Source organism: Monodelphis domestica, chromosome 1, assembly GCF_027887165.1.
Source record: "Monodelphis domestica isolate mMonDom1 chromosome 1, mMonDom1.pri, whole genome shotgun sequence".
NCBI lineage: Eukaryota > Metazoa > Chordata > Mammalia > Didelphimorphia > Didelphidae > Monodelphis > Monodelphis domestica.
In genome coordinates this window covers 346,550,962-346,576,921 of record NC_077227.1, presented here as the reverse complement: position 1 = coordinate 346,576,921, position 25,960 = coordinate 346,550,962, and the positions used below count along the sequence as shown (strand labels likewise).

General features: G+C 35.1%; 1 protein-coding gene across 2 annotated transcripts in view; it reads left to right on the top strand.

Annotated features, from left to right (window-relative positions):
* The window catches only part of PRELID2 (PRELI domain containing 2), a 95,952-nt gene that overhangs the window by 11,835 nt on the left and 58,157 nt on the right, over window positions 1-25,960 (top strand). For both annotated transcript variants that reach the window (XR_001626560.2, XM_007473825.3), the window contains exons 2-4: window positions 16,278-16,335; window positions 17,604-17,677; window positions 19,422-19,582. Coding sequence is in view for 1 of the 2 variants with exons in the window: in XM_007473825.3 (XP_007473887.1) it covers window positions 16,278-16,335; window positions 17,604-17,677; window positions 19,422-19,582 (293 nt within the window). In the remaining variant the exon portion in view is untranslated. The remainder of the gene's footprint in view (window positions 1-16,277; window positions 16,336-17,603; window positions 17,678-19,421; window positions 19,583-25,960) is intronic.

The following is a 25,960-nucleotide window of genomic DNA, read 5'->3' as shown; positions in this document are numbered from 1 at the left end:
TTTTAAAACCTTGAGAGATATTAATTCTCTATTACCCCCATGTGTAACAGATCATTTACACAAAGGCAGTGCATGCATTAAAAGTTTACGTGGGACCTTTAAAACAAAGAAACTAGGAATTGCTCTCCCCAAACTATGCTTCTTAGGTCACTCAATTGATGAATGGATGCATACTACCCAAAACAATGTATTGGATGAACCATAGTATTTATCTGGAATAGGGCCCAAATAGTGTTTGCTTTTTTATGACTTTCTCTCCTCCTCTTTCCCTTTTTCCCTTCATCTTTCTTCTCTCACTAATAGCAGTTTCTCTCTTTAACTAAAATCATCTGTAAGAAGGTTTACAAAGTTGAGTAAATGAATTATAATTGTATAGAGAAGCTTCTCTGGTGAGCCCAAATGACTATATTTAATGAGCTTGCCTTTTAGGAATTGGCATCAGAGAGAACTAATGAGAAAGGGATATGCCATGAAATATCTACTTCTCGAATCTCATGTACATTAAATCTAGTAAGTCAGTAAAGAGGATCAAAGACCCAGAGGACCATTGTATTGAGTAAGTTTCCTTATTTATATATCAATTAAAAGCTAGCTAAATTTTTTCTATAGAGTTGTTGGTGTTGATTTATTATTATTTGGACAACGGAAACATTGCAAATATCACTCTATAGTGGTATAGTGATGTATAATTTCAACCTTAAATTGCTTTGGGATTAAGTAACATACTTAATTTGGGTAACTGTAATAAAGTACAAAAGCTAAAATAATTTCTTTCCTGCAATACAGTGGCCCAGAGCTCTAATTTTACTAGAAACTGGATATGTTAGAAGAAGTCATTTGAATAGCTATAGTTAAGCACATAAATGACATTTATGAATGGTATTTCCATTTTGAGGAGAAAGCTGATTAGGTAGTTAGTAATATTTTCCTTTTAATTCATGTATATGGATGAAGGAAGTGAGTGAGAAGGAAAGGAAAAGAGGTCTTGGTTCCATCCTATGCTAATCACTTAGCCAATGTCTCAGGTGTGAATTTTAGATTTTCTCCACCCTGATTAAATCTTTAAAATTCTAACAAACAGGAATGTCTACATCCCTACTTAAGGATTAAGGGTTGAGGAGGATGGCCTATGACAGACATGTGCTAGCAAATGGCAAATAAGAAACAACTGACAGACTTCCTGGGCTGTCCTAAGTCAAGTTTAAGCTACCATTGGTACATGTGAGACACAGGAAGTGATGTAAAAAACGGTCTATATATTTCACATCACATCCTCTCTTGGGGTCTCTTTTCGTGGGCTGTGGAGATGTGGCTGGTGGCAGCATCCTGGGGGCATCTTGGTGTCTTAGTGTCTTGGCTTGGGTCAGGTGAGGTGTCTTCCCTGAGCTCTCTCAGTTTAGGCTGATTCCTTTTTTTCCCTTTCACTTTCCTAAAAATGCCATCCTCCTAGGAGACCTCTCATCTTGGAGGAGGCCTCATGGCTGGAAGGTCTCTGAACTCCCCTTGGCTCAGGGTAGGCAGGAGAAATTGTTCCATCCTTTCCTTTTGTAGATTATGCCACTCCAGAATTCATTTTCAGGTGTTATATCAAAATTGTTTGGAGTGTAATTTGGTAGAGATCTGACAGGTCTATGTACCATCTCTCTGCCATCTTGATTCTCCCAAGTGATTTAAAAAATTCAGATTAAATCATATTATCCCTCTACTCAGTAGACTCCAGATTTCCCATTGCCTCCAGGAGTAAATACAAAATTCTCTTTTGGGCATCCAAAGTCCTTCACAACTTAACCCCCTTTTGACTTTTCTAACATCATACTCCCTGATATACTCTTTGATCCAGTGATACTGGCCTCCTGACTATTCCACGAACAAGACTCTCCATGTCTTGATTCAGGCCATTCTCTCTGGCTGTCCCCTAAACCAGGAGTGTTGTCCATCTTCTGCTCTGACTAATGACCATCTTGGCTTCCTTTTAGTCCCATTTAAAATCCCATCTTTTTTAGGAAGCTTTTCCTAACCCTTCCTAATCTCAGTGCCTTCCTCCTTTTCATTATTTCCTTTTTGTATCCCTAGCACTTAGCATAGTGACATTATAGATGCTTAATAAATGTTTAATGACTTATCTGTAGAAAACAAAAAAGCAGGTCATCAAAACTAGCCAATACATAGAGTCTGACAGAAGATATGTTTAGAAATTGGCAAACTATAAATGGTATTTTATTTTTTGCATGGTTGATTGTTTAGACCAAAGAAAGTGAAAAGGAAACTGTTAATAATGCAGATTAAGTTTATCAGTGTATCATATGCACATGTATTTTTTTTTTCTGGAGTGCTGATTGTTAAACATTTACTAGCACACAAATAATATGAGTAAAGGACACTTCTGAAGAAAGTCTGGATTTGATTAACTGTAGAGGTAGAGTCAATATTATCCCATCTCACTTAGCTGCAATACTTTATCTAGTGAGAACACATTTCAGTTGTTCATTTGGTGTGAATGAAACTGGGAAAATTCCCTAGGAATAATAGGGAGTTTGTTCAGATTTACTAACTGATTTTGTCATATTTACTGTGGCCTCTATGAAGCCATTTAGCTAGTAGAAATCTGAGATTTGAGCTGGTAGGAGCCAAGAGAGAGGTCTCTTGCCAGCCCCTTTAGAAGGAAGTGCTTGGGGGCAAGGTTTGGATAAATACCTCATCCACAGTTCCAATCATGTCTGCAATTTTAATTAATCCAAATAGATTTCCTTTTGCACCTAGGTAGGTATCCAAGCCTTGTTTACCTTTGTTGATTAAGATATTTTCTTACTCAATATATGTATCTGGATTAATTGGATTAATGAAATGAATTCGACCCCATCCTTATACAAAGATATAAAGTAAAAAGTGTAATAGAAGTGCCACCATTTTAAAGGCACTCAGAGATAAATTTGGAAAATATCCTAAATATCCTCAATCAGAGATAATTATAAAATAAAATAAAATATGATATTAATATTTTAAAAGGTAACTGACTTCAGCATATGCCTACTTTCTTATTTCTGTGAAACTTTTGAGATTAGTTATGTTGTATTGAGGATATTCATGATGAAAGTAAGATAAGGGCACAAATAGAGTTTTGTAAATAGTTTTATGCCCTTAACAGCACCTCCCCAGTTCAAGAATTGACCAAGAGACCTAGAATCATGATTCTGAACCTTTTTTTGAGTATAAAGACTCTTCTTTAGTGTTGAAAAGTTTCATAGGTGCTCAGATAATAGTTATACTAGTATTATTTGTTAGTTGTGCAAACATGTGATAAGAAAAAACTACTAGAAATTCAGCAATTCTTTGAAATTAATTGTTTTATTAATTACATCTGTTATATATTTGCAAAAGTAGCAATAAATAAATGTGAAATTGTATAGTATAGTATAGAATAGTAGAGTAGAGTAGAGTAGAGTAGAGTATGGTATATATAGTTCTGGGCTTGGAGTCAGGAAGACTTATCACAAGCCCTGTCACATATTAACTGTGTGATCATGGGCAAATAAGCTAAATTTTCACTGCCTCTGCCAACTTTCTCTAAGTTACATAAAAATTATTGATCTGCATCAGTGGAGGGAGTTTATATATTGGGAGTTTCTAGTATAATTGCAGACCACCTGCCCCTCCCATCCCAGAGCATATGTATATTCAAATGTCTAAAAAGAATTTGCTTATTTATTAGCACACTTCATATATTGTTGTCAGTGATTAAAATGAAAGAGGAAGACATACTTAATTGTGCATATGGATTTAAGAATCCTTTGTAATAACTCTTTTCATAACCCCTTTCCACCACCATGATTGATTTGGTACGGATACATTGAGGCCCCTGTGGTCATTGTGAACCGATTACAAAAAAGTTTTAATTCTTTAAATCAAAATATAATTTAAAGTCTTTTTTCCAACAAAATGTCTGTTGGGATCATAAAATATTTCTTGGACACAATCACAGAGATAACTTAGTTCAGTGATTTTTCTGTGTATCATCAAGTAAGACATAAAAGAGGGAGAGCTATGCTCATCAAAGGTGTTTTCAGTGCCATTCTGAGTCGAAGAGGTAATCCATATAGATAGTAAGGTTTGCCAGATACTTTTGTTTGCAGATGACATTGTGCTGATTTCACAAATCCTCAGAATAATACAGGGCTCTCTTGGGGATCCATGACTTTTTAAGAGAGATCAATCTGTCAATCCATCCAGGAAAAACCAAGTAAATGCCGAGTGCTGAATGTCTGCATTATGCCATACATGCATTTGGACTTTCAAGTACTATATGAACTTTGGGCAGGCATTGAAGGTTGGCAGCTATACTTAGGCCAAGAATTGAATAAGAGCTTGAAAATAATGAAGCACCTTCAGCAATTTCAATTTACTCCCTGCAACAAAAGCCTATCTTTAAAAAATGCCAGTATTCTGTTTTGGCTCTGTCTAGAAATTGTGATATATCATGATCTAAGAAGAAATAAAATTATGGGTGACTTTAAAGAATATGAGGATAGTGAGGTGGCATAGTGGAAAGAGTACCATTCCCGGAGTCAGGAAGACTCTTGTTCAATTCAAATTTGACCACAGACACATACTAGCTGTGCCACCTTGGACAAATCACTTAACTATTTGCTTTGGTTTCCTCATCTGCATCTGATGCCCTGGATGTGGCTGCTCCCCAGGACTTCCAAGGTCCTCATCCTGGGGCTTTTTGAACTCCTTGGGACTTTCTGGGGAGGAGGTGAAAGCTGATTTTGATGTTTCCAGACAGAGAGAGCCCTGAAAGATACATTGTCTCGGTACCATTTCTAGTTTTGATGAAAGGTTTCTCACTTGTTTGCTCACATTGATGGATGCTAGCTTTTCTGTTACCTTTCCCCACCCCTGACTGCCTTTGTGATCATGACTTACTTTTTCTTTGTGGAAGAAGTTACTTGTAGTAGTTTACCAGTGGATAGATATCTTGATCATTACAAATTTTGAGGTTTTTCCTGGGTAGATGTGGGGGAGCTAATCTGTCTACCAGTGTTTAGGTACCTCTCTTAGTGAGAAATTCAGTTATCTGTTTTGAACCTGTCTTGTATAGACTGATGAAGATTATCTGTGTATAAACTGACCTACTCTTCATAAAAAATAAATAACCAATATAACAATTGGAGTACTTTATTTATTTATTTTAAAAAACCTTCCCTTCTGCCTAGGAATCAATACTATGTATTTGTTCCAAGGCAGAAGAGTGGTAAGGGCTAGGCAATGGGGGTTAAGTGACTTGCCCAGGGTCACACAGCTAGGAAGTGTCAGAGACCAGATTTGAACCCAGGACCTCCCATCTCTGGGCCTGGCTCTGAATCTACTGGGTCACCTAGCTGCTCCAATTGGAGTACTTTAAATACTAGTCTGAGTTAGCATTGATAGGCATTATCTCTTAGTAAATGATAGCAACTTTGACTACTCATTTTAATGTGATATTTTAAGAGCTCATCCTCTAGAATTCTTATTAATTGATGTTTGATTTGACTAATGTAAAATTAACTTTTACAGATGAACAAAGGTGAGGAAAACTGTGTTTTGATTGGGTCCAATACAAATTTATGTTATATGCCTTCTAGAGGCAATCCTCTAGTACCTCCTTAATGAACTCATTATCCCACTGACCAGAGCAGCTCTTTCTGTCTTTTAAAATTTTTTCTTCAAAACTTCCATAGTTCTTTCCCCCCTACTATCTCAGCTGTGAACGTTGCTTCATATTGAACTGAAAAATTGAGGCAATTTGCCAAGAGCTCCCATATCTCCCCTCATCCTCATCTCACATCATTCAGATGCCTTTTGCTATTATCTCCTTCTTCACCTGAAGAGGTGGCCCTTCTCTTTGCTGAGGCACACTCCTCTACTTGAAAAAAAGATTCCATTCCTTTCTGTCTCCTCTAGCAGATTGTTCCTTCTATCCATCCCCATTTTCCCTGCTCCCTACAACATGCCTATATTTCTTTAATTTGCAAAAAAAACATTTTTACCTTTCTATGCCCACTATCATCCCAAATCTCTCCTGTCATTTGTTACGAAGGCTCTCTTCTTACAGATACCTCTTCTGCTCCTTATTCTTAGCTCTCTACAGTCTCATTGTCAGAGTTATCATTCAACCAAAGCTGTCTTCTCTAAAGTTGTCAATGATCTTTGAATTGACAATTTCATGACCTCTCATTCCTCTTACCCTTTCTTAATTTTTTGCTGTTTTCATCACCCTCTTCCATTTGATGCTCTCTTCTTTAGGATTTGAGGAAACTACACTCGTCAGGTTTTCCCTCTATTTGACTGCTTTTCAGGCTACTTTACTGGATCTTCATCTAAGCCATGACCACTAACTGAGTGTCTCATAGGGCTCTTTGGCCTGGGATCTCTTCTCTCTATACTATTTTACTGGGTGATTTCATCAGCATACATGAATTCAACTATCATCTCTATACTAAATATTTTCAAAACTGCTTATATACCCCTAAGCTATCTATTGATCTCTAATCGCACACCTCTAGTTGCCTGTTGAATATCTTAAACTGATCTGAACTCATTAATTTTTCTCTAAACCTTGCCAATTTATAAACTTTATTATTATTGTTGAGGGCACCACCATCCTTCCAGTCTCTCAAGCTTACAACCTAAATGTCATTGTCAACTCATCATGATCTCTCATCCTCCATATCTAATTTGTTTCAAAAGCCTTTTAGATTTCACTTTTGCAACATATCTTGAATATATCCCCATTCTCACTTCATACTTCCATTATCCTGGTACAGGTCCTCATTTTCTAATCCCGCAACTATTGCAATAGCCTGCTGGTTGGTTTTGCTATCTTAACTCTTTCTCTACTTTAGTCTGTTCTCTATTCAGCTGCCAAAGTGATCCTCCTAAAGTGCTTATCAGACCATTTCATTCCCCTAATCAAGAAACTCCAGTGACTTTTTGTCACCTCTAGGATCAAGCCTAAAATCTTCTGTTTTGTATTCAAAGTCCTTCATAACTTGTGGCTCTACATCCCCTACCTTTCCAGTGTTCTTACTCTCCACTTCCTAAAGTCATTCACAATTCAATCCAGTGACATGGTCCCTTTGCTGTTTCTCAAATAAGACACTCCCATCTCTCATCTCTGGGAATTTTCTTTAGCTATACCCATGCCTAGGATGTTCTTCTTCCTTAACTTTGTCTCTTGGGTTCCTTTAGTCCCTGAAAAAATCCCACCTTCTATAGGAAATCTTTCCTGCCCTCTCTTAATTCTATTCGTCTCAACTATTTCTTATATATCCTGTATATAGATTATTTTTTATATTTGTTTTCTTGTCTCTTTTGTTAGACAGTAATCTAGAAGTCACTCTTTTGCTTTTCTTTTTATTCCCAGTGCTCACTACACTGCATGACACATAGTAGGCACTTAATAAATAATAATTGTCTGACTGAGATGAGGAAATTGAATCCTAGGGAGGGTAAGTAAGTCACCCAATGCCACATAATATTAATAGTCATGATTTGGACCAAGAGTCTCTCATTCCCAAACTATTTCTCTTTCAATTGTACTGCACTGTATTCAGGATCATCTAGTAGCAACTACCTTATTACAGTGTTAACAGCCATATCTATGTATGCTATTTAAAAAAAATCTCTGAAAACCATACTTGGAGGGTAATAAACAATGAATTTTCTGGTAATGGCTGACTTTTTATATTTTGGATGAAGATTCATTGAATTTCAGGCTTTTTGAAAAGTTGATATTTATTCTACATTTAGAAATACTAGACAATTACTTTCTGAGTGTTCTTAAACTTGTAACTTGAGTTACAAAACTGGATAATTATTATTCTAATTTTCTTGTTTCATTTTTTCTAATAATAAAAAAGCTCAGAAGCTATACATTATATAGTAAGTAGGAAAAGCATTGGATTAAAAGAAAGGATCTGGGTTTGGATCCAGACTCTTCAATTTAGCAATGAGTGGCATTTATTTCACCGTGTCACTTTTCAGTGTCACTTTTTCTCATTTTTAATGTGAAAATGATCCTAGATCATTCCTTTCTGTACCTGTGAATTTTTTACTTTTTAAAATCTCCATTTCCCCCCCTTTAAGCTGTTCTCAAAATAATTTCCTTTTTACACAAAAGCTTTGTTTTTGGCCCAAGAAATTCATTTGTTCATTCATTAAGAATTTTGATGCTTATTATGTGCAAATTTCCCATGTTTGTAAAGCAGTAAGGAATGTGCAAAGATTAAATATGGTATCTCTCAACCCTTGTAGAACTCATGACAAGGACACCCCCCCCACACACACAAAGTCAGGAAGACTCATCTTTCCGAGTTCAAATTTGCCCTCAAACATTTACTAGCTGTGTGATTCTGTGCAAGTCACTTAAGTCTCAGTTCCTTATCTGTAAAATGAGCTGGAAAAGGAAACAGCAAAAGAATCCAGTATCATTGCCAAGAAAACCCTAATTGGGATCATGAAGAGTTGGAAAGTACTGAAACAACTGAACAACAAACAACAAAGAATTTCTAAACATGATGACAAGATGGAAAAGGAGTTGTATAAGCAAAGGAATGGAGATAAGAAAGGCTTTGCTTTTCTTTCTAAGAAAGTTGAGGGATGCTGACTAATACAGTTTAGAGAAATTTAGCTGCTATGGAAGAATATAATGTGATGTAAGACTGGAAAGTTGGAAAAGTACTGGGGTAGGTTGCTTATGTTATTGACTTTAGTTTTGGACTTCATGGAATGGTATAGGTGGTCATGGAAGGATTTTAGAATCACCAGATGGAGTGATGTATCTGATCAATTTGGTGACCTTATTGGGAATAGATTGTAGTGAAGCAGATCTTCCATATATATTTTTCATTTTTGTTTTTGTATCCCCATTGTTGAATTGAAGATAGTCTAATCGGATCTAAGTCAATACAATAACTACTTAATATTTATAAAGAACATTAGATGCTTTTCCCCTAAAATTTTAACTTATTTATTTATATATAAAAGTATAATTTATTAGTTCTGAATCTTTATTTACATAAGTAATAATATCCACTCCATAATTTGTTACATTATAGCATTTTTAGAAAAACATTTTCTACTTTTAGTGATACACTTATATATAGTACATTCTATACTCTTCACATGTACTTTCAAGTATATTGTTATACACATATGTGTTTCTTAAATCTGAAAAGAATAACACACAGAGATCATGTCTCTTATTTTCCCAAGTTCTACTTAAACAAAAAAAAAATCCGTTGAGCTACTAAGAACCTTTATACAATGAGAAGCTCTTTCAATCCAGACTACCAAATTGTTGGTAATTGGTAGATGTTGGGTAATAGTTAGATAATAATTTCTCTGTAAAATCACCTTGTATATTTATATCTGCACATACCCACCAACCACATGGCTCTTTTCTTTCATTATCAGCTCTCAGATAAATTTCCTTAATTTAGGTAATGTTCAAATATTCAAGTTACCACAAGATGGCAACAGATCATTTCTTGCAATGTTGCTAGAAGATTCAGTACAGTAATTTCTAACTTTAAAAAAGACTGTATAATAAAAGGCAGATAATTTTTATTTAGCTATTGGTGAATATATTAAAATAAACTTGAATAATTTAACTTTTTACTTTATTGTGTGGAAAATTGTTCCTTTCCAATTAATATAGTTGGCTTTTTGAAAATATTTATGTAGAAAATGACTTGACTCTCTGCCAATGATTGGACTAGGGCATGTGCTTCCCAGTGTTGTTTGGTAATGAAATTCTCATTTTAATTTTGTTATTTCAAAGCATCATGTTATGCATGAGACCTGAGTGTATAATGAAATGTAATTTTATGATTTCCTCTGGTTCTTAAATTAATCTGAAGTTTTAGTAAGTACCAACCAAATAGAGGCAAATGTTTGGGTTGTTATTCTGTGCTAGAATGTCACTGATGGGTAACCCAGTGAAATTATCAGAATTTGAAAGGTGCTTCAGATAATAATTTTATTTCCATGCTTTCTTGAGTGATAGATTACCTTTCCTGCTTCTCTCATTGCTTTGCAGTCTAATAATCCTTTTCTTTCCTTTTTTTTCTTATAATGTGCTTATAATATCCACTCAGCATATGTATGCTAACATAACAAATTTTAATGGAAATTCTTTGGACCATTGTACATTAATTATTTTCTATTTATCTTATTATAACAATTTATTTATTGATTTTTTCTCTCAGACATTTTCTTTAGAGGAATTGAGCAAATTTCAGAATGGTCTAACTAAAATAATTGACCTTCTCAATGTAGGATAATACACCTTAAAGGAAATTATAAAACATTTTTCATTGTGCCAGAGAATGTTGACTTTCTGAATAGCTTTGTATGATATAGATTGTTAGATTTTATAAAATGTTAGAATTTTAGAGCTGTATGGGATCTTAGAAAATAGAACATGGAATTTTAGACCTGAAAGTGATTTAAAGACATTGAATGAGAAAATTGGAAATGATTTTGATGATTGGGGTAGTTCAGGTCACTCATTATAAATGAGGAAACTAAGTCCTAGAGAGGGAAGTGACTGTTGTTCTTTCTCTCTAGAAGGCATCCCCTCTTTACCTCAGTCTCAGAGCCTCTTCCTTTAAGTAGTCATTGAAGTATATCTTCTGAGGCAGGGAATGGAAGGAGGGAGGAATGGGAAGGATATAATATTTATTTAATTTTTTAAATTTACTTTCCAACTTACTGATTCCAAGGCAGAAAAGGAATAAGGGCTAGGTAATGGAAGTTAAGTGACTTGCCCAGGGTTACCCAGCTAGGTAGTGTCTGAGACTAGATTTGAACAGAGGACTTCTAGTCTCTAGACTTGACTCTCAATCTACTGAGCCACTTAGCTGACCCCAGGAAATAAGCTTTTTTAGAGTGAAAACTGTGCCAGTCATTGTGCTAAGCACATTTTTCGTATTTTCACATATTTACATATTATACAATCTACATATTATCATATTTTAAATATTATTTCATCCTCATAATAATCCTAGAAGATAGGTATTATTATTATTATCACCATTTTACAGTTGTGGAAAATGAGGCAAACAGATTAAGCAACCTGTCCAATGTCACACAGCTAGAAAATATCTGAAGTTGTATTTGCATTCAAATTTTCCTGACTCCAGGCCCAATATTCTACTGTGCCACAAGCTGCTTCTGAAGTCATCTGCATGAAAAGTTTCTTTATTCTCCCAAATGGTAGTGCTCTCTTTCCCAAATTGCCTTTTAGTTACTCTGTATATATTTGTATCTATTTGCTTAAATTTATATTGTAGGTATTTTTATGTGTACTTCTTAATTCCTCCATTAGATGCAAGCTCCTTGTGAATCAATATTATTTCATTGTTTATACTTGTTTTGCCAGTCTGTTAGCACAGTACCTGGCACATTTGTAAGTCCTTAATAATAGTTGATTGGTTGCTTAAATGTAATTGGTCAGTAGGAGATCCAGGATTATGATCTGTGTGTGTTTCCATTCCATGTCTTGCAGGGGTAGTGAAGAGCCTTCTTGGATCCAAGCAATTCTCTCTAGTTGGAGAATTAATTAATTTAGAAAATTGCATTTGAAAAATTTAGTCATCAATATGGTTTAGATGTTATGGGCTTTAAAGTGCTGCAAAGACTTCATTGTACCCTTAATAGAATTAATTGTATCCTTAATAGAGTTGTGAAGTTTGTCTTATATCTTCTCATCCTACCCTTCCCACTCCCTGGAATTTACTTTCTTCATTAAATTCTCCTCTCTGACATGTTGTTATTGATGATGATGATGTTGTTGATATAGATAACTCATTTATATAATACATTTTAAATATTTCCAAAGCATTTTCCTTACAACAACCCAGTGAAAGTAGGGATAGAATTATTCATTTCATTTCTTAACCTTTCAAAATCAAGGTAAAGTATTTTATATTTTACAGATGAACAAATAGAGTGACTTGTCCTGGATCATATATGTTATATACATCAGAGCAAGGCTCAAATTTAGAGCTTCTCTAATACTTTTTTTTCTTAAATCCTTACCTTCTGTCTTGTAATCAATACCTTGTATTGATTGGTTCCAAGGCAGAAGAGTGGGAAGGGCTAGGCAATGGAGATTAAGAGTCTTGCCCAGGGGCACACAGCTAGGAAGTGTCTGAGGCTAGATTTCAACCCAGGACCTCCTGTCTCTAGGCCTGGTTCTCAATCCACTGAGTCATCAAGATGCTCCCCCTCTCTAATACTTAAAAAAAGTTATAAAAATATGGCCATACCTTATGAGCAACAAGCTTTGAAGACACAATATATAAAATTATAGGAAAGGGCAAGGATTGGTTGTTAGAGCATAGTTCTTCCAACCCCTTTTAATTTGTCAAGAAACAGTCTTGCAAGATGAGGGTATGGTGGGACTAATGGTGAGATTGGGATTGGTGATGATTTTTCCTTGAATTGGTTTCCTATGCAGGGCCCATTTTTACTTTGTACCATCATTTGGATGTGGGTAACTCTATGTATCATAGCCACAGAAGGGCAAAAGAGAATGATAGAGGAGCTGCAGGAGATTTGGTTGGTTGCCATGAAGGATTGGACAAGGAAGAAAGCTGATCTGAAAGGCAACATCATGTAGCAGATAGATGCTGGCTGTGGAATTAAAAAGACCTGGATTTGAATCCTACCTTAGTTGTATGTCCTTAACAATTCAATTAACCTTTCTGTGCCTCATTTCTCTCATCTGGAAAATAAAGGAATTGAAACAAAACCACTGGTAGGATTGTACCCCAGAGAAATCAAAGAATACCATAAAACATATACACAAATACACAAGTTTGTGTATTTTTGTTGTTCAGGCATTTTCAGTCATGACATTATCCTGTTTGGGGTTTTCTTGGCAAAGATACTTGAGTGCTTTGCTGTTTTCTCCTTTTCCAACTCATAAGCAAACAGGGTTTAGTGACTTGCCCAGAATCACACAGCTTGTAAGTATTTGAGGGCATATTTGAAATCAGGAAGATGCTCCTTCTTAATTGTAGGTCCAGCATTGCATCCACTGTATTCCCTGTGCCACCAAGGCGCCCATTACAGTGGTACTTTGGCAGTCATCATTAATTCATTCCATAAGGCAGTTCGAATACTAAAAAGGTTGAGTATCACATTAATTTTTTCCCATTAGGAATAATATAAATTGAATTAATCCTCTCCAGATATCCAGAAAACCCAGATTTTATAAGATATTATATGAGCTGTTTTTACTAAATAAACATTAATACATAGATATAAATTAAAACAATAATAAATAAAATAATTTAAACTTAACTTTACTTGTATTAAGAAGAATTCATGGTCTAAGGGGATGGTGGGAAGGAGAAAATGTTATGATCTGGAAAAGGAGTTCACCTCCATAATATCTTAAAGTAACTACTCTTCTGGAGTTCTTTCTTTTTCTTTTTTCCTTCTCTTATCAACACTGAATCCTGCTTGAGATTTATCAGGTGTAAGCTTTACATAAACCTATCCAATGATGTTTGGTTTTGCCTGTGTTTCAAAATTCCTATAAAGTGAGAAATGGTTAGGTCATTGAACAAATTTACAATTCTACTTGTTAGTACTTTACCAGGGTGATCTTTTTCAATAAAGCTTTGCATTTCCACCCACTTTGCACTCATTTCTTTGATTAATGAAATGGGGACATTTTTTTTGCCTCCTTTTCACCTGAAGAAAACTCTCTTGCCACTAACTTTTGCTGCTTCCTTTGAAGTTCCTGGAGCTCATCAGTATTGAGCTCTTCTTTATGCTCCACTTGATCCTTTTTTTTTGGCTGGAGCTGCCATATACTTCTCAAGATCATGATGCTAACAAGTTCTAGCAAGCATGTTGAGTGCCAAGCAAATGTTGGATACTGTGACAATTTTTTCTCATCAAAATGCACCAAACACCAAATTTGATGAGTTCTGAAACCACCAAGTATCAAAATTTGACTGTATATGTGTATATAGCAGCTAGATGGCATAGCATATAGCATTGGGCTTGGAGTCAAAAAGATGAGTACAAATTTCGCCTTGTCTACTGGTTGTGTAACCTTGTACATTGTGTAATTAGAATCTGTTACCCTAAAAAACTATGATCCCCAGCAAAACCGATCCCCAACAAAACTACAATTCCTGGTACCCTACTTACTTCCTGTCCTTACGGACTGACATAGACACGTTATAAATTGGTGTAGCATATTGAGGCTTTGAAGTGAGGATTTTTGAGCAGGTAGAAAAACTTAGTCATGTGGTTCTATTTTGTTAGATAATAAACTTTATAAAAATAATACTTAAAGTATTGGATGTTAATTTAAAGCCTACACATGTTGTATATAAACTTTGTTAGTTCCAGTTTTCTTAGCTGCCAGATTTGGATAATAATTGTACCTGCTTTGCAGGGCTGTTCTGAGAATTATATGAAATGATATTTGTAAAGCACTTAGGACAGTGCCCAACACATAGTAAGTAGTATAATAGTAATAGCTGATATTTATGTAGTTCTTAGTATGTAAAAGTTATTGTAATAATTACTTTAAAATTATCATCACATTTAATTCTCACTGCAACCCTGGGAGATAGGTGCTATTATTAACCCAAATTTTTAGTTGAGAAAACCAAGGCAGACAGAAATTAAGTAACTTGCTCAAGGTCACTCATCTAGTAAAGATATGAAGGAAGATTTGAACTCAGGTCTTCCTGACTCTTGGTCCAGCACCCTATCCACTGTGCCATTTTGAGGTAGTTACCTCAAAATTCTAGGTAATAATGAATATATTTATATTGACTCTTTGCAGTAGAAAAGAACTGGAAATTGAGGGGCTACCCATTTACTAGGGCAAGTAGGTGAATAAATTGTGTTATATGAATGGAAAATTAGTGTGCCATAAGAAATGATGAAAGAGTCCTAGAAGAACCTGCCTGGAAATTGTATGAACCAATAAAGAATGTAGTGAGTAGAATCAGAATAATTCATGCATTAACAGCAACATTGAAAAACTTAAGACCTCTGATCATTGTAATGACTAAAAAAGAGGTGATGAATTGAAGATATAGAATGAATCATATATTACAGTGCAGTAATCTGTTTTGTGTGACTGTGTATTTGTTACAGTGGTTTTGTTTTTCTTTTCCCCAAAGGGAGATAGAGGTTGGGAAATGGAGAACAGGAAAGATAAAAGAGAAAATAAATGCTTGCTAATAAAGTAAAATAAAACAAAACAAGGGGGTTGGTCTCAGTGATCTATAAGGTCCCTTCTAGCTCTAAATATATAAGCAATTTCCCATGGAAGAGCCAGGGGAACTCACATACATTGGCCTGCCTATTTCTTCTTCATCCCAAGAACAGATCCTCTCTCCAAAATATCTCTCAATATTCTTGAAATGGCACATTTTCTAAAGCTTTAATGTCCTATAGTCTTATTTCCTCAACTTTCCAAGATGATATCTGGGATGAAGATAAGAATATGGACTGGATGTGTGATTTTATTGACATTGGGAATACCCAGGTGTGGAAACTCTACCAAGATAGGTTAGCACCTTTCCTGCAACTTACAGTCCTATGGAACTGCTTACCATTTTACCCCCTTAAGTGACTTCCCCTGGGTCACACATACTTTGTAGTATGTTTTAAATGATAAACCATGGTCCCTAATATGACAGGAATATTTGTGTATTCATGACCGTTCTTTCATTTAACATATGCACATTTTAATGAAAACATTCTGCTTATAAATTCTTAACTTTTCCTTGCTTTCCAAGTAGTGGTTCTGATGGTCACATTTCAGATAGAGAGAGAAGATGTTGGAGGCATACATTCAGGTAGTGATGGGACAGTAACTTCTCTCTGAATGTATCATAGGGGGACCCTGTCCATTTATTGGAAGTGGTTCTATTATCTGATTTATTTTGCTTTGTTTTTGGGATTATCATCTCTTTGATGAACATAATTAATTATGTTCATCATAATCTGAATAAATATCCTCCAAGTTGAAATTATGGTTATTTCATAATAAAAGTAGATGCTATCATATGAAGAAATGTATGTTAATTTTTGAAACCCAAAACCATCCTTCCTTCAGCTGGATAACAAATTTAAAACATTAGATCAAAACTGGCCTTTACTCAGAGAATTCTTAGAAAATATTTAATGATTCTATAAACAGAAATGTCTATTTTAAGTAATCAATAACTCTTACTCTATTTTCTTTCACTTAGTACCCTAATTCCATGGATAAAAATGTGATTGCTGTGAGAATTGTGGAAGAACGAACAGGTAAGCTGTGGGCATGCTTGTTATGAGGTCATCGATGGTTGTTATTTTTCTTTTAAAAGAGAGATTAAGCACAAGAGATGGATTTTTGTCTAATGGATTTTCAACACCAGAATAATCAACAATTTATGACAGTTAAGTTTCTTTTGACTTTTTATACTGGTAATAGTAGGTGAATAACCTTCTGTTCTATTGTTACCAGCTTTGATTTCATTGACTAGATATAGTTTGTGTTTGCCAGAGGTCATTCGGCTGGTTAGTGACAAGGACTTGATTCCAATTTCACTGGATATCATATTATCTTTAATAATAATAGATAATAGATAGATAATAGAGACAATATCTTACCAGTCAGTGTCTCCTAATTTCCAGTCGTGTACTTTTTATAATCATGCATAAAATTCTCATTCTCATTGCTTTCATTTAATTTAAGATAATTAAGTTATGGTTACATTTTTTTTATGTATGCCAATAGTGAATGCAATGACACAGATAATCCAAAATGGTAGATACTAAAAAGTTCTTCTCCTCTCTTTTTGTTTTGGCTTTAGGAAGCATTATTGATAATAATGATAACTTAGATATCCATAGCACTTTAAAAGTTTATATCAACCCTATGAAATAGTATAAGTGTCATTGTGCTTTTATTATAAGTAACATTGTGTGACTTCTCTGACATAGAGAAATACCAATACAAATTGACACTCTACAACTTGTATCTTATAGAGTTGCTTAGGTAACAGAGTTCAAGTGACTAGGAAATGGCAGGGCTAAAACATGAAATCATGTCTCCTCACTCAAAATTCAGTGCTATTTCCATTTTGCCATATTGTTATTCACATGAAAAATACTAATTGAAAATGGTGGTTCAGAATTATGACCTAGAGAAGTTAAACCAGAATTAAAACTTTGCCATAGAACAGCCATCCAGAGATATCTGAGAATTTACTTAATTTACATGAAAGATAAAAATACCACTTCCCTCATCTTAGTTAATCTGCCCTCCCCCCAGAATTAGGTGGCACATTTTGGACCTGGAATCAGGAGGACCTGAGTTCCTGTACTTACTAACTGAATGACCATTTTCAGGTTACTTAACTTTTGTCTTTCTAGTTTCTATAAAATGAGGATAATAGTAACTCCTACCTTCCAGCATTGTTGTGAGGATAAATGAGCTAATATTTGTAAAGCACTTTGCAAATCTTAAAGCACTGTAGAATATGAGCTATTATTATTATTATTGTTGTTGTTGTTGTTGTTATTACTTCTAGATGCCTCAACAGGGATCATCTACAGAAAGAGGATTGCAATCTGTCAGAATGTAATTCCAGAAATTTTAAGAAAGGTAACAAATTAAGTTTAGTGTTTACTTGGAATTCCATTAGTTTTCAATTCCCCATATGATCCATTTAGTCATAGAATCATAGAGAAGTCATTTAGTCCAAACTAATCATATGAGAAAACTAAGGCCTGACAATGTGTTAACCTTCCTGAGTTTATATCATGAGTTAGTATTAGAGCTGGAAGTAGAACCCTGGTCTTAAACACTAGACCAGTGCTGTCAAAGAAATATAGTTCTTCAGCTATTTACAAAAATGGAAATTTGTCCAGTATTTACATTTTCTTTTATTGAAAGGAGCCTAGTCAATTTCCCTGGTTCTAACATCTTATAAATCCTCATTATCAAGGAATAAAACTTTTGGTTTAACTCAACTTCCTTAAGTTTCAAGTACTTTCCACTTTTTTTTTATCCTTAATGGAGATGTTGAGATGCTCTAAATTAGTCTTAACAAAATAGGAGACATATTGCATGAGTGAGTTGGATTTTATATTTTTTTACCAAAGGGTAAAAGTGACTTTTTTATGTAAAAATGATCTGAAGTGTAAAAGTTGTACAGATTTAGTCCAGCCTTTTAGAAAGAATGATAAATTTCCTTTTTAAACTCATGGCCATGGATGACAAAAGGAGTATTTAAGATGGTACCCTACTTCTTGGAGATCTCCTTTAAATCTTTGTTGTACTCATCTATCTATAGAGTAATTGTGTTACAGACAAAAGTCTTCATGATAGCAAAATTATTCTTTCTCTTTAAAACCCCTTAAAGCCACATTGCTGATACTTTATTGGAAGAAGGTAAGTGAAAAGTTTTTTCTCATATTGCTTGTGCCATAAGGGGCATAGATTGTTGGGGGGTATTTTAAGAACCAGGGATTAGAGCATTCTGATAGACATTTAAAACTTGAATTGATTTGTATGATACAAACCCAAGCTGTGCTCCCTAAATGATTAGATTTGAAATTGAATTGCTGTGTTGTGTAAGTGGGTAGAAAAACAGTGGCTCCTGCCACTTCCTTTGTGGAAAATTCAAGATTATATTAAAGATTAAAGATGACCTTTTAATACAAGGAGAGCCTTCTTATTCTAGCAATGAGCTTCTCTTTATTTTGAGAAGGCAAAATGTTTTGCATTGTATATAGAGAGTGTGATAGGGATGATTTTTGTACACAGTGCATGCTTCCATTGCCCTAAATACACATATTAAATCTATTATTCAAAAAATGCATTCAACTTCATCACACATCTCAAACCCTAAATTATTTAAGATACTTTGGACTTGTACATTTCTGTTTCTTGTATTTTTTACATATCTCCTCCACTTAGGAAAGCATAAATTTTCAGGTATTGGGCAGAGACTAAAACGAAGAAAATATTTTACCTGATATTATCTTGCGTGTGATGGTCTGTAAGTGGGTCCTATTAGAATCCATCAATTTAAGAGGGCCATAACCAAGCTAGAGCTGAAACATGAAATATGCTGATAATTTACTTAGTGTTCAGTGATTAGGGAAATCTGGCCAGGGAACCACAAAGCTTGCATAAATCTTGGGCCATCTGCATGTCCTCACCAGCATTTATTAAGGTCAAAGTACATTTGATTATCAAAGACTTATAGCAATTGGTGAGATGTGTCATTTGTGCTTAACAGTCATTTGTCCTCTTAATTATCCAAGACTGAAGGTACCTCTTTAGTTCCTTTTCATGTGGCCTCTTTGCAAAGATAAGAAGTTACCATCCCTTTGTTGGACAGGTGAGCATTTTAAAAGTGCCAAATATCCTGTTAGAAGAGGAATCATGGCTCAATCTGCAAGAAAGAAATATGACTATAAGAAGTCACTGTTTAACTTGGACCCAATATGCATCCATGAATGAAGATTCTGTCTTCAGGGAAAGCTTGGAAAATCCAAATTGGTAAGATCCCCTCCTTCCCCCCTCTTTTCTCTCTTACTTTTTCTTGTTGTCCTTCCCCCTTTTTAATTTTATGCATGTAACATTCTGTTCTGAATTAGACCTTTTACCCCTAAGAATGTTATAGTATTAGTCCCTTTTGAAATTACCTCTTAGCTTTCCTTTGAAGAGAGACTTTTAAAAAGCTTCTACTAGTCTGCTAAATTTATTACCTGTCCATTTGAGTTACTTATGTCATGATTTGAACCTGTGATTTAATTGGTATATGGAACTCTCAGGGAGGAAAAGTCCCTTAACCCAATGCATACTGGCAACTGCTTGGCAATTTGTCATTTATGGAATTTCTTGGGGTTACTGACAGATTAAGTGACTTAGCCATAGTCATCAGGCTAGTATATAATTGGAAGCAGGACTTGAAATCAGGTCTGGACTCTGAGTTTGTCTTGCCTCTATCTACTCTGTCATGATGCTTCTTACTTATACCATAGTTCTAAAAACTCATTCTGTTAAAGTACATTTAAATTGAAAATGATAAAAAATATACTCAGTGCTTTGTGATAATCATTATAAGGAGATGATATTGTTCATATACTGCCAAAATAAGATGCATTTCAAATTATTCTTTTAGTAGTGAGAATAAGTTTGCTCTGAGCAATCCATACTCGCAGGTGAACTAAATGTCTTCCATTTGGGTGAAACCATTGATTAGGGGTAACAGTACCATTTGCATGTATAAATAAAGCTTTTCTTACTACATAGTAGCACAACAATGTGTAGCAGTTAGAATTTTCTAATTTTAAGCCTAAAAGTTCTGTTTTAGAAAGGAATCTATTTTCATTTCAACCTAATATTTCTCAGACTCTTTTCCTTTTGTATGAGCTTTCCTTAGTGAAATAAATCTTGACACTTTGACCTAGAAATCCCAGGTAAATAACTTTTTAGAAACCTTATTCCTTCATGTTTTTTGTTTTGGAATCTCTCTAAAGCCTTTTAAAATATATTTTATTGGCATTTTATTTTCCCCTTTGCCTTCAACATTTCTTTTCTTCTGTAGAAATATAAAAAAATATAAGACAAGTGGTCAGGCCACTTGAGTTTTGATATAACAGTGTCATTCCCATTCTCGTCATTTCCTCCTTGAAAATGCAGACAAGAGATTATGTAATTTTTGAGGTCCCTTTCAATTCTGACATCCTGTGATTCCCTGATCAAGTCTCTAATGTCTCCCCTAAAAACATTTTAGATTGAATTTGATGATCTTTTCCTGGAAAAGTTACTTCTGGGTATGGATGGACTTCTAAAGATGTCTCTATTTGAAACATAGAATGTTTTGCCTTCAAAAGTGTATAGAGAGAGTATGGGCCAGAATGGAATATATGACTTTCTTTCTCAGGCATAAAAACAGATTTTGACTTCAAATCTATATGATTGGTAATCTATATTATGAACTAACCATCCTAACTTTGTTTGATTTTAAATAAAAAAAATTTCAGCTACATAGAAAAACAGTTTTTGACATTTGTTTTTTGACATTTTAAAATTCAGATTTTTCCCCCTTCCCCCACCTAGGTGGTGAATAGTCTAATATAGGTTGTATCCATACTTTCAAAAATAACATAACTTTGAATTTCCTGGGTTTACTTGCTTCTTGGCGAATCTCTTGTTTTTGGTTTTTGAGCATATATTTACTATTTTCCTTATGCCTGATCCTCCATTTCATATATAGAAGGATAAGGTATGACCTTTGTTCTCAGAGTTTTAAACCAAATAGAAAAATTAAGATGAGTATGTATGAAAAATTAACTAAAACTCAAATATAATTTTAAGTGACAAGTATGGTATAGAGCAGTGATGGTGAACCTATGGCATGGGTGCCAAAGATGGCATGCAGAGCACTCTCTGTGGGCATGTGACCACCCTCCCTCTCTCTCCCCTCCCCTCCTAGAGTTCATTACTAGAAAGACAGAGGGAGGCAGAACTGCTCCTCTCCCCCTCTCCATTGTGCCTGATGACATTTTTTCACACCCCCCTCCCCTCTGCCCAGCAGCCCAATGGGAGTACACAATGGGTAAGGTGGGTGACTCACAGGTGGCAGAGCTGGAGGGGAGCAGAGCACTCAGGCCACTCCCTCTCTATATTCACTTCACCTACCTCTATGCCCACTAGCCTAATGAGAGTGGTTCCTACTTCCTCTGTGTGGGGTAAGGGTGGGGGCATGGCACACCCAACACTTGATGGGGCGAGGGGCATGCATGGCATACTGTCTATGGGGGGATGCAGCCAAAGCACTTGGTCTGGGGGTGGGTGGGATGGGAGTGGGCCCCAGAACTCCATCTCTAAGAGGTTTGCCATCACTGGTATAGAGTATAGGTACAATAGAACTTCAGTGGAGGGAGGAGATAAATCCTATTGGACTGTGGAGGAGGTGGAAGCTTGACTTTAGAAGACAGATATGACTAGAAAAGAATAGAGAGAGTATTCAGATATGGGACAGGAGAGAATCTGTTAGATTGTCAATAAGGGTATATTGACTGAATCTAAATTTATTAATTAGAATGAATAAAAAAGGAATATTTGTGAGGAATTAGGTGGACGAGGATTGTTTAGGAAGGCAATTTATATAGCCATGTAGTATGAAGTAAGGTTGGAATGTTAGGTTTGTTAGGGACTAATTTTAAAGGACCTTGAATGATTGGTAAAGGAGTTTGGTTTTTTGCTTTAGGCAATGGGAAGTCATTTAAGGTTTCTTAAGCACAAAAGTAAGAATAAAAGTAGTGTTTGGGTACCAGAGACCTCTTGGATACTTAGCTTTTGATATGATTTCAGGAAGACATTTCACTAGACACCTTAAAACAAGTAGGTAATCGAGGGAGAGAAGTCAAATAAAGAAATACATTCATTTTTTCTTTCATTTTCCCCTTAGGAGTTGTGATAGTAATGACTAGTCACTTACGGGGACCAGAAGATGAAATATGAACTTTTTTTTTAAAGGAAAAACTGTCAAGACTGTTAAGCCTAAAATTAGATCTACAAGCTGTGTGTTGGTTAGCAGGTGTGGGTGTGTGATGGGAAACCAAATGTCATTCTGTCCCTATGCTCTGCCTGTCTTTTCAATTCTGAGGTGGTTTTATAATGGATTTCCTGCAGTATTTGGCTGTGACTATGCTCTATTTCCCTTTGCATGTCAAATTTCAACTCCCACCTGAATTTTTCACAATTTTCTCACCTCTTCAGGTCAACTGCCTTCCCCTCCATCCTATTACACTGCGAATTTCTAAATCAGTCTTGTCTTTGTTAAGTTAACTCAACATTTCCCCACCCCCTGTCATCTTTTGGATCTTAGAATCAATGAATTGTAAATCCTAGGCTCTTAGAGTTGGGGAGTAATGGAAACTTTAAAAGGATCATGAAGTCTGTCCCCAACAGATTCTTTATTATTTATAGAGTATTTCCTCACTTAAAAAAACCCCAGCAAATATAAGACACCTACTATTTACTGAGTACTCTACTTGATGCTAAGAGGATGCAAAAGAAATGTATGAGAGATTCTCTGTCTTCCAGATTAGAATCTATAACAAGACATATTGTTGGCATAGTGTCTTCCATATTGTAAGCCTAGTGTCTTCCATATTGTAAGCCTTTAATAAATCTTTTGAAATTTAATGACATACTGTATTGTATGAAAGCATGTATATAACCAATTTACTATTGGTTTTACTGTCTGGGGGGGTTGATGAGAAAGAATCATCAAATATTGCTTCTATATGTAATTGAAAAAAAGGTTAAAAATCAACATAAATACAATTAAAATAATGTTAATAAAATCCTTGATGTTTATCATTGATATCAAGTTTATAGGACTTCCCACTCCAAACATTAAATAGTGTAATGATGGGGAGTAGGGGAAAAAAACAACCATTGGGAGAGTTCTACAGAGATTGAGTCAGAAATGGCAGTTGGAAACTGAATAAGGACTTCTGGGAAATTCTCCTGAGGAGGAAGATCTTAGGTGCTGACATGCAGAAGGGAGTGGAAGGAGAGCTGTTTCTCTGGGCCATTTTCAAGACACCTGTGGAGATTTCTGAGACTGACAGAAATCTTAACATTGTGGGTTCCTGTTTAAAACATCATTGGTTCCTGTCAAGAAAACTTAATTTCTCTGAAAACTTTCATTCCATGAACTATTGAGATACTGGACTCAAATTGGTGAGCAGTGTTCTCCCCTTTTCCTACCTCTCCCCTTCCTACAAGAAAACCTTTTACTTCAGTAATTAGATTATTTAGAAAAAGATTTAGGGTGACCCACAATCCCTCTAACCTTTTCACCTTTACTCCAATCAACAATTAAATCAAATAAGCAGTCAGATAGTGAATCCAATCTTGTTTATTTACATCTAGAGTGTAAGCCCATTGACAGACTCCATCTTGTTGCCAGGTTTTCAAGAAGACATGAGGGGAATGCCCCAAAGCAGTGCATATATGGATTGAGGTCCCTCAGACCTCTCCTTGTAGAGAAGACTTCCCCACCACCCTTGAGAGCCGGCACGGCTACCAAGGGGCAAGCCTTCACTGAGGGGAGATCTCCATTTTGTCTCCCTCAAGTAATTCAGGGACTCCAGGAGGGTGTAGTGAGGGAAGCCATTTTCTTCAACTCTTTCCTCACTGCCTTCAACCCTTTTTTCTCCATCTAAGGAGTGTGAATCCCCCAAATTACAATAGGTTCTTCATCTCATGGAATCTTTATTCAAAAATAATGCAAAAGTGTCCATTGAATTTGACAAGTGTATGAGAAGAAATGTATGTCATGAAAAGATGAAGATCCAGGACTGAGACTGAAATCTGGAGGTCAAGTTGAACTAATGGAAGAAGGTGATACTTAAAACTACCTTGTGTTCCTCCAAGCAAGACATGACAAACAAAGATATCAAGGTCATGTGTATCAAGAAACTTATTGGTATCCTGAAGTCAGAGCCCAGCATGAAGAACATATTCAAAGCAATTAACACCTTTGCAATCAGCCTCATTGTGCACAAAGTGGACCACAACAGATTTGTAATTTAATAAAACAGTTTAAAATATTGACAAAACAGAGCCCATTACTCCAAGTCAGCAATGGAAAAATTAACACTTCCTCATTAAAAAGGAGGATGATGGATGACATATTTTTATATAACATGATAAATAGGTTAGGAACTTATAGTTCTTTTGAACCAAAAAGATATCACATTACAAAACATTCTATAAATGCTGAATTTATGCATATCTCAGCAGATTTGTTGAAAATAACTGAAAGTATTGAGTCTAATATGGAAGATGAGTGTTAATAATAAAGAAAAGAGATGGAGAAGTTTATGATGGCAATGAAGGACCAGAGCATTACCATCAGAAATTACAGATGGTTATGTTTATAGAATCTGGACTTATTGATCAGTGGAGATTATGTAAGCAAAAAGTAGTACCTTTTAACATAGTCACTGAAGACTACAAAAACTTAAGCACTTACCAAATCAACAAATAACTATTGGTTAAGGATTATACATTAGAACTCCTATATCTCATAAAATAATAGATGGCAAATTTTCATATTTCAAATAAGAGATCTCAAAAATGTATTTGAAAATTCAACAAATAAACTCTACTGGATTCAGACTACTATCATTGACAATTCACAGTTGCTTGAGTGTAACACTGAGTCATAACAACTTAGGAACCATGTTTTTAATTGATGCTACTCTACCCAATACTCATAACCTCTACTGTGTATGGAATAAAAACACTATAAGAAGAAATCAAAATTATGTGGGAATAGGATGAAGTTATTTAGCATCATTCTCATGACCTTGTCTGCTTCTGGAACTTTCCCAAAGATGCTTTCAATGAGGCCACAGAAGACAAGTTAAAAATTATGAAAAGCAGCCCTTTTTCTTGATCTGTGCAGTAGTTTACATAAAATTAAATATACAAGAAAAATAGGGTAGTAATTTATTTTAGGACCATTCCTGTCTGAAATCCATTAATAAAGATGGGAATGAAATAAGCATCGCTATCATCAAAACTCAAAGATTATGCATTAAATTTTTCAAAACCTTTTGCATGTATTGTCTCATTGGATCCTACTATCATCATATAGTATAAGATATATACTAAAAGAGGCTAAGAAGAGTTATGTTACTCACCCATGATCACTTAATACAGGCCAAAGGTGGATTAGGTTTGTCCTGACTAAAGTCCAGTACTTTTTCTACTATACTAACAAAAGAGGTTCTACCTTGCTTCATATCATGTTTACCAATGTTCTTGTGTAAATATTTTCTTTTTCTTTCTTAAAGTCAAGGCTGATTGATACCTCTGAATTTTTGTGTTCCTCCAAAGCATCTGTAC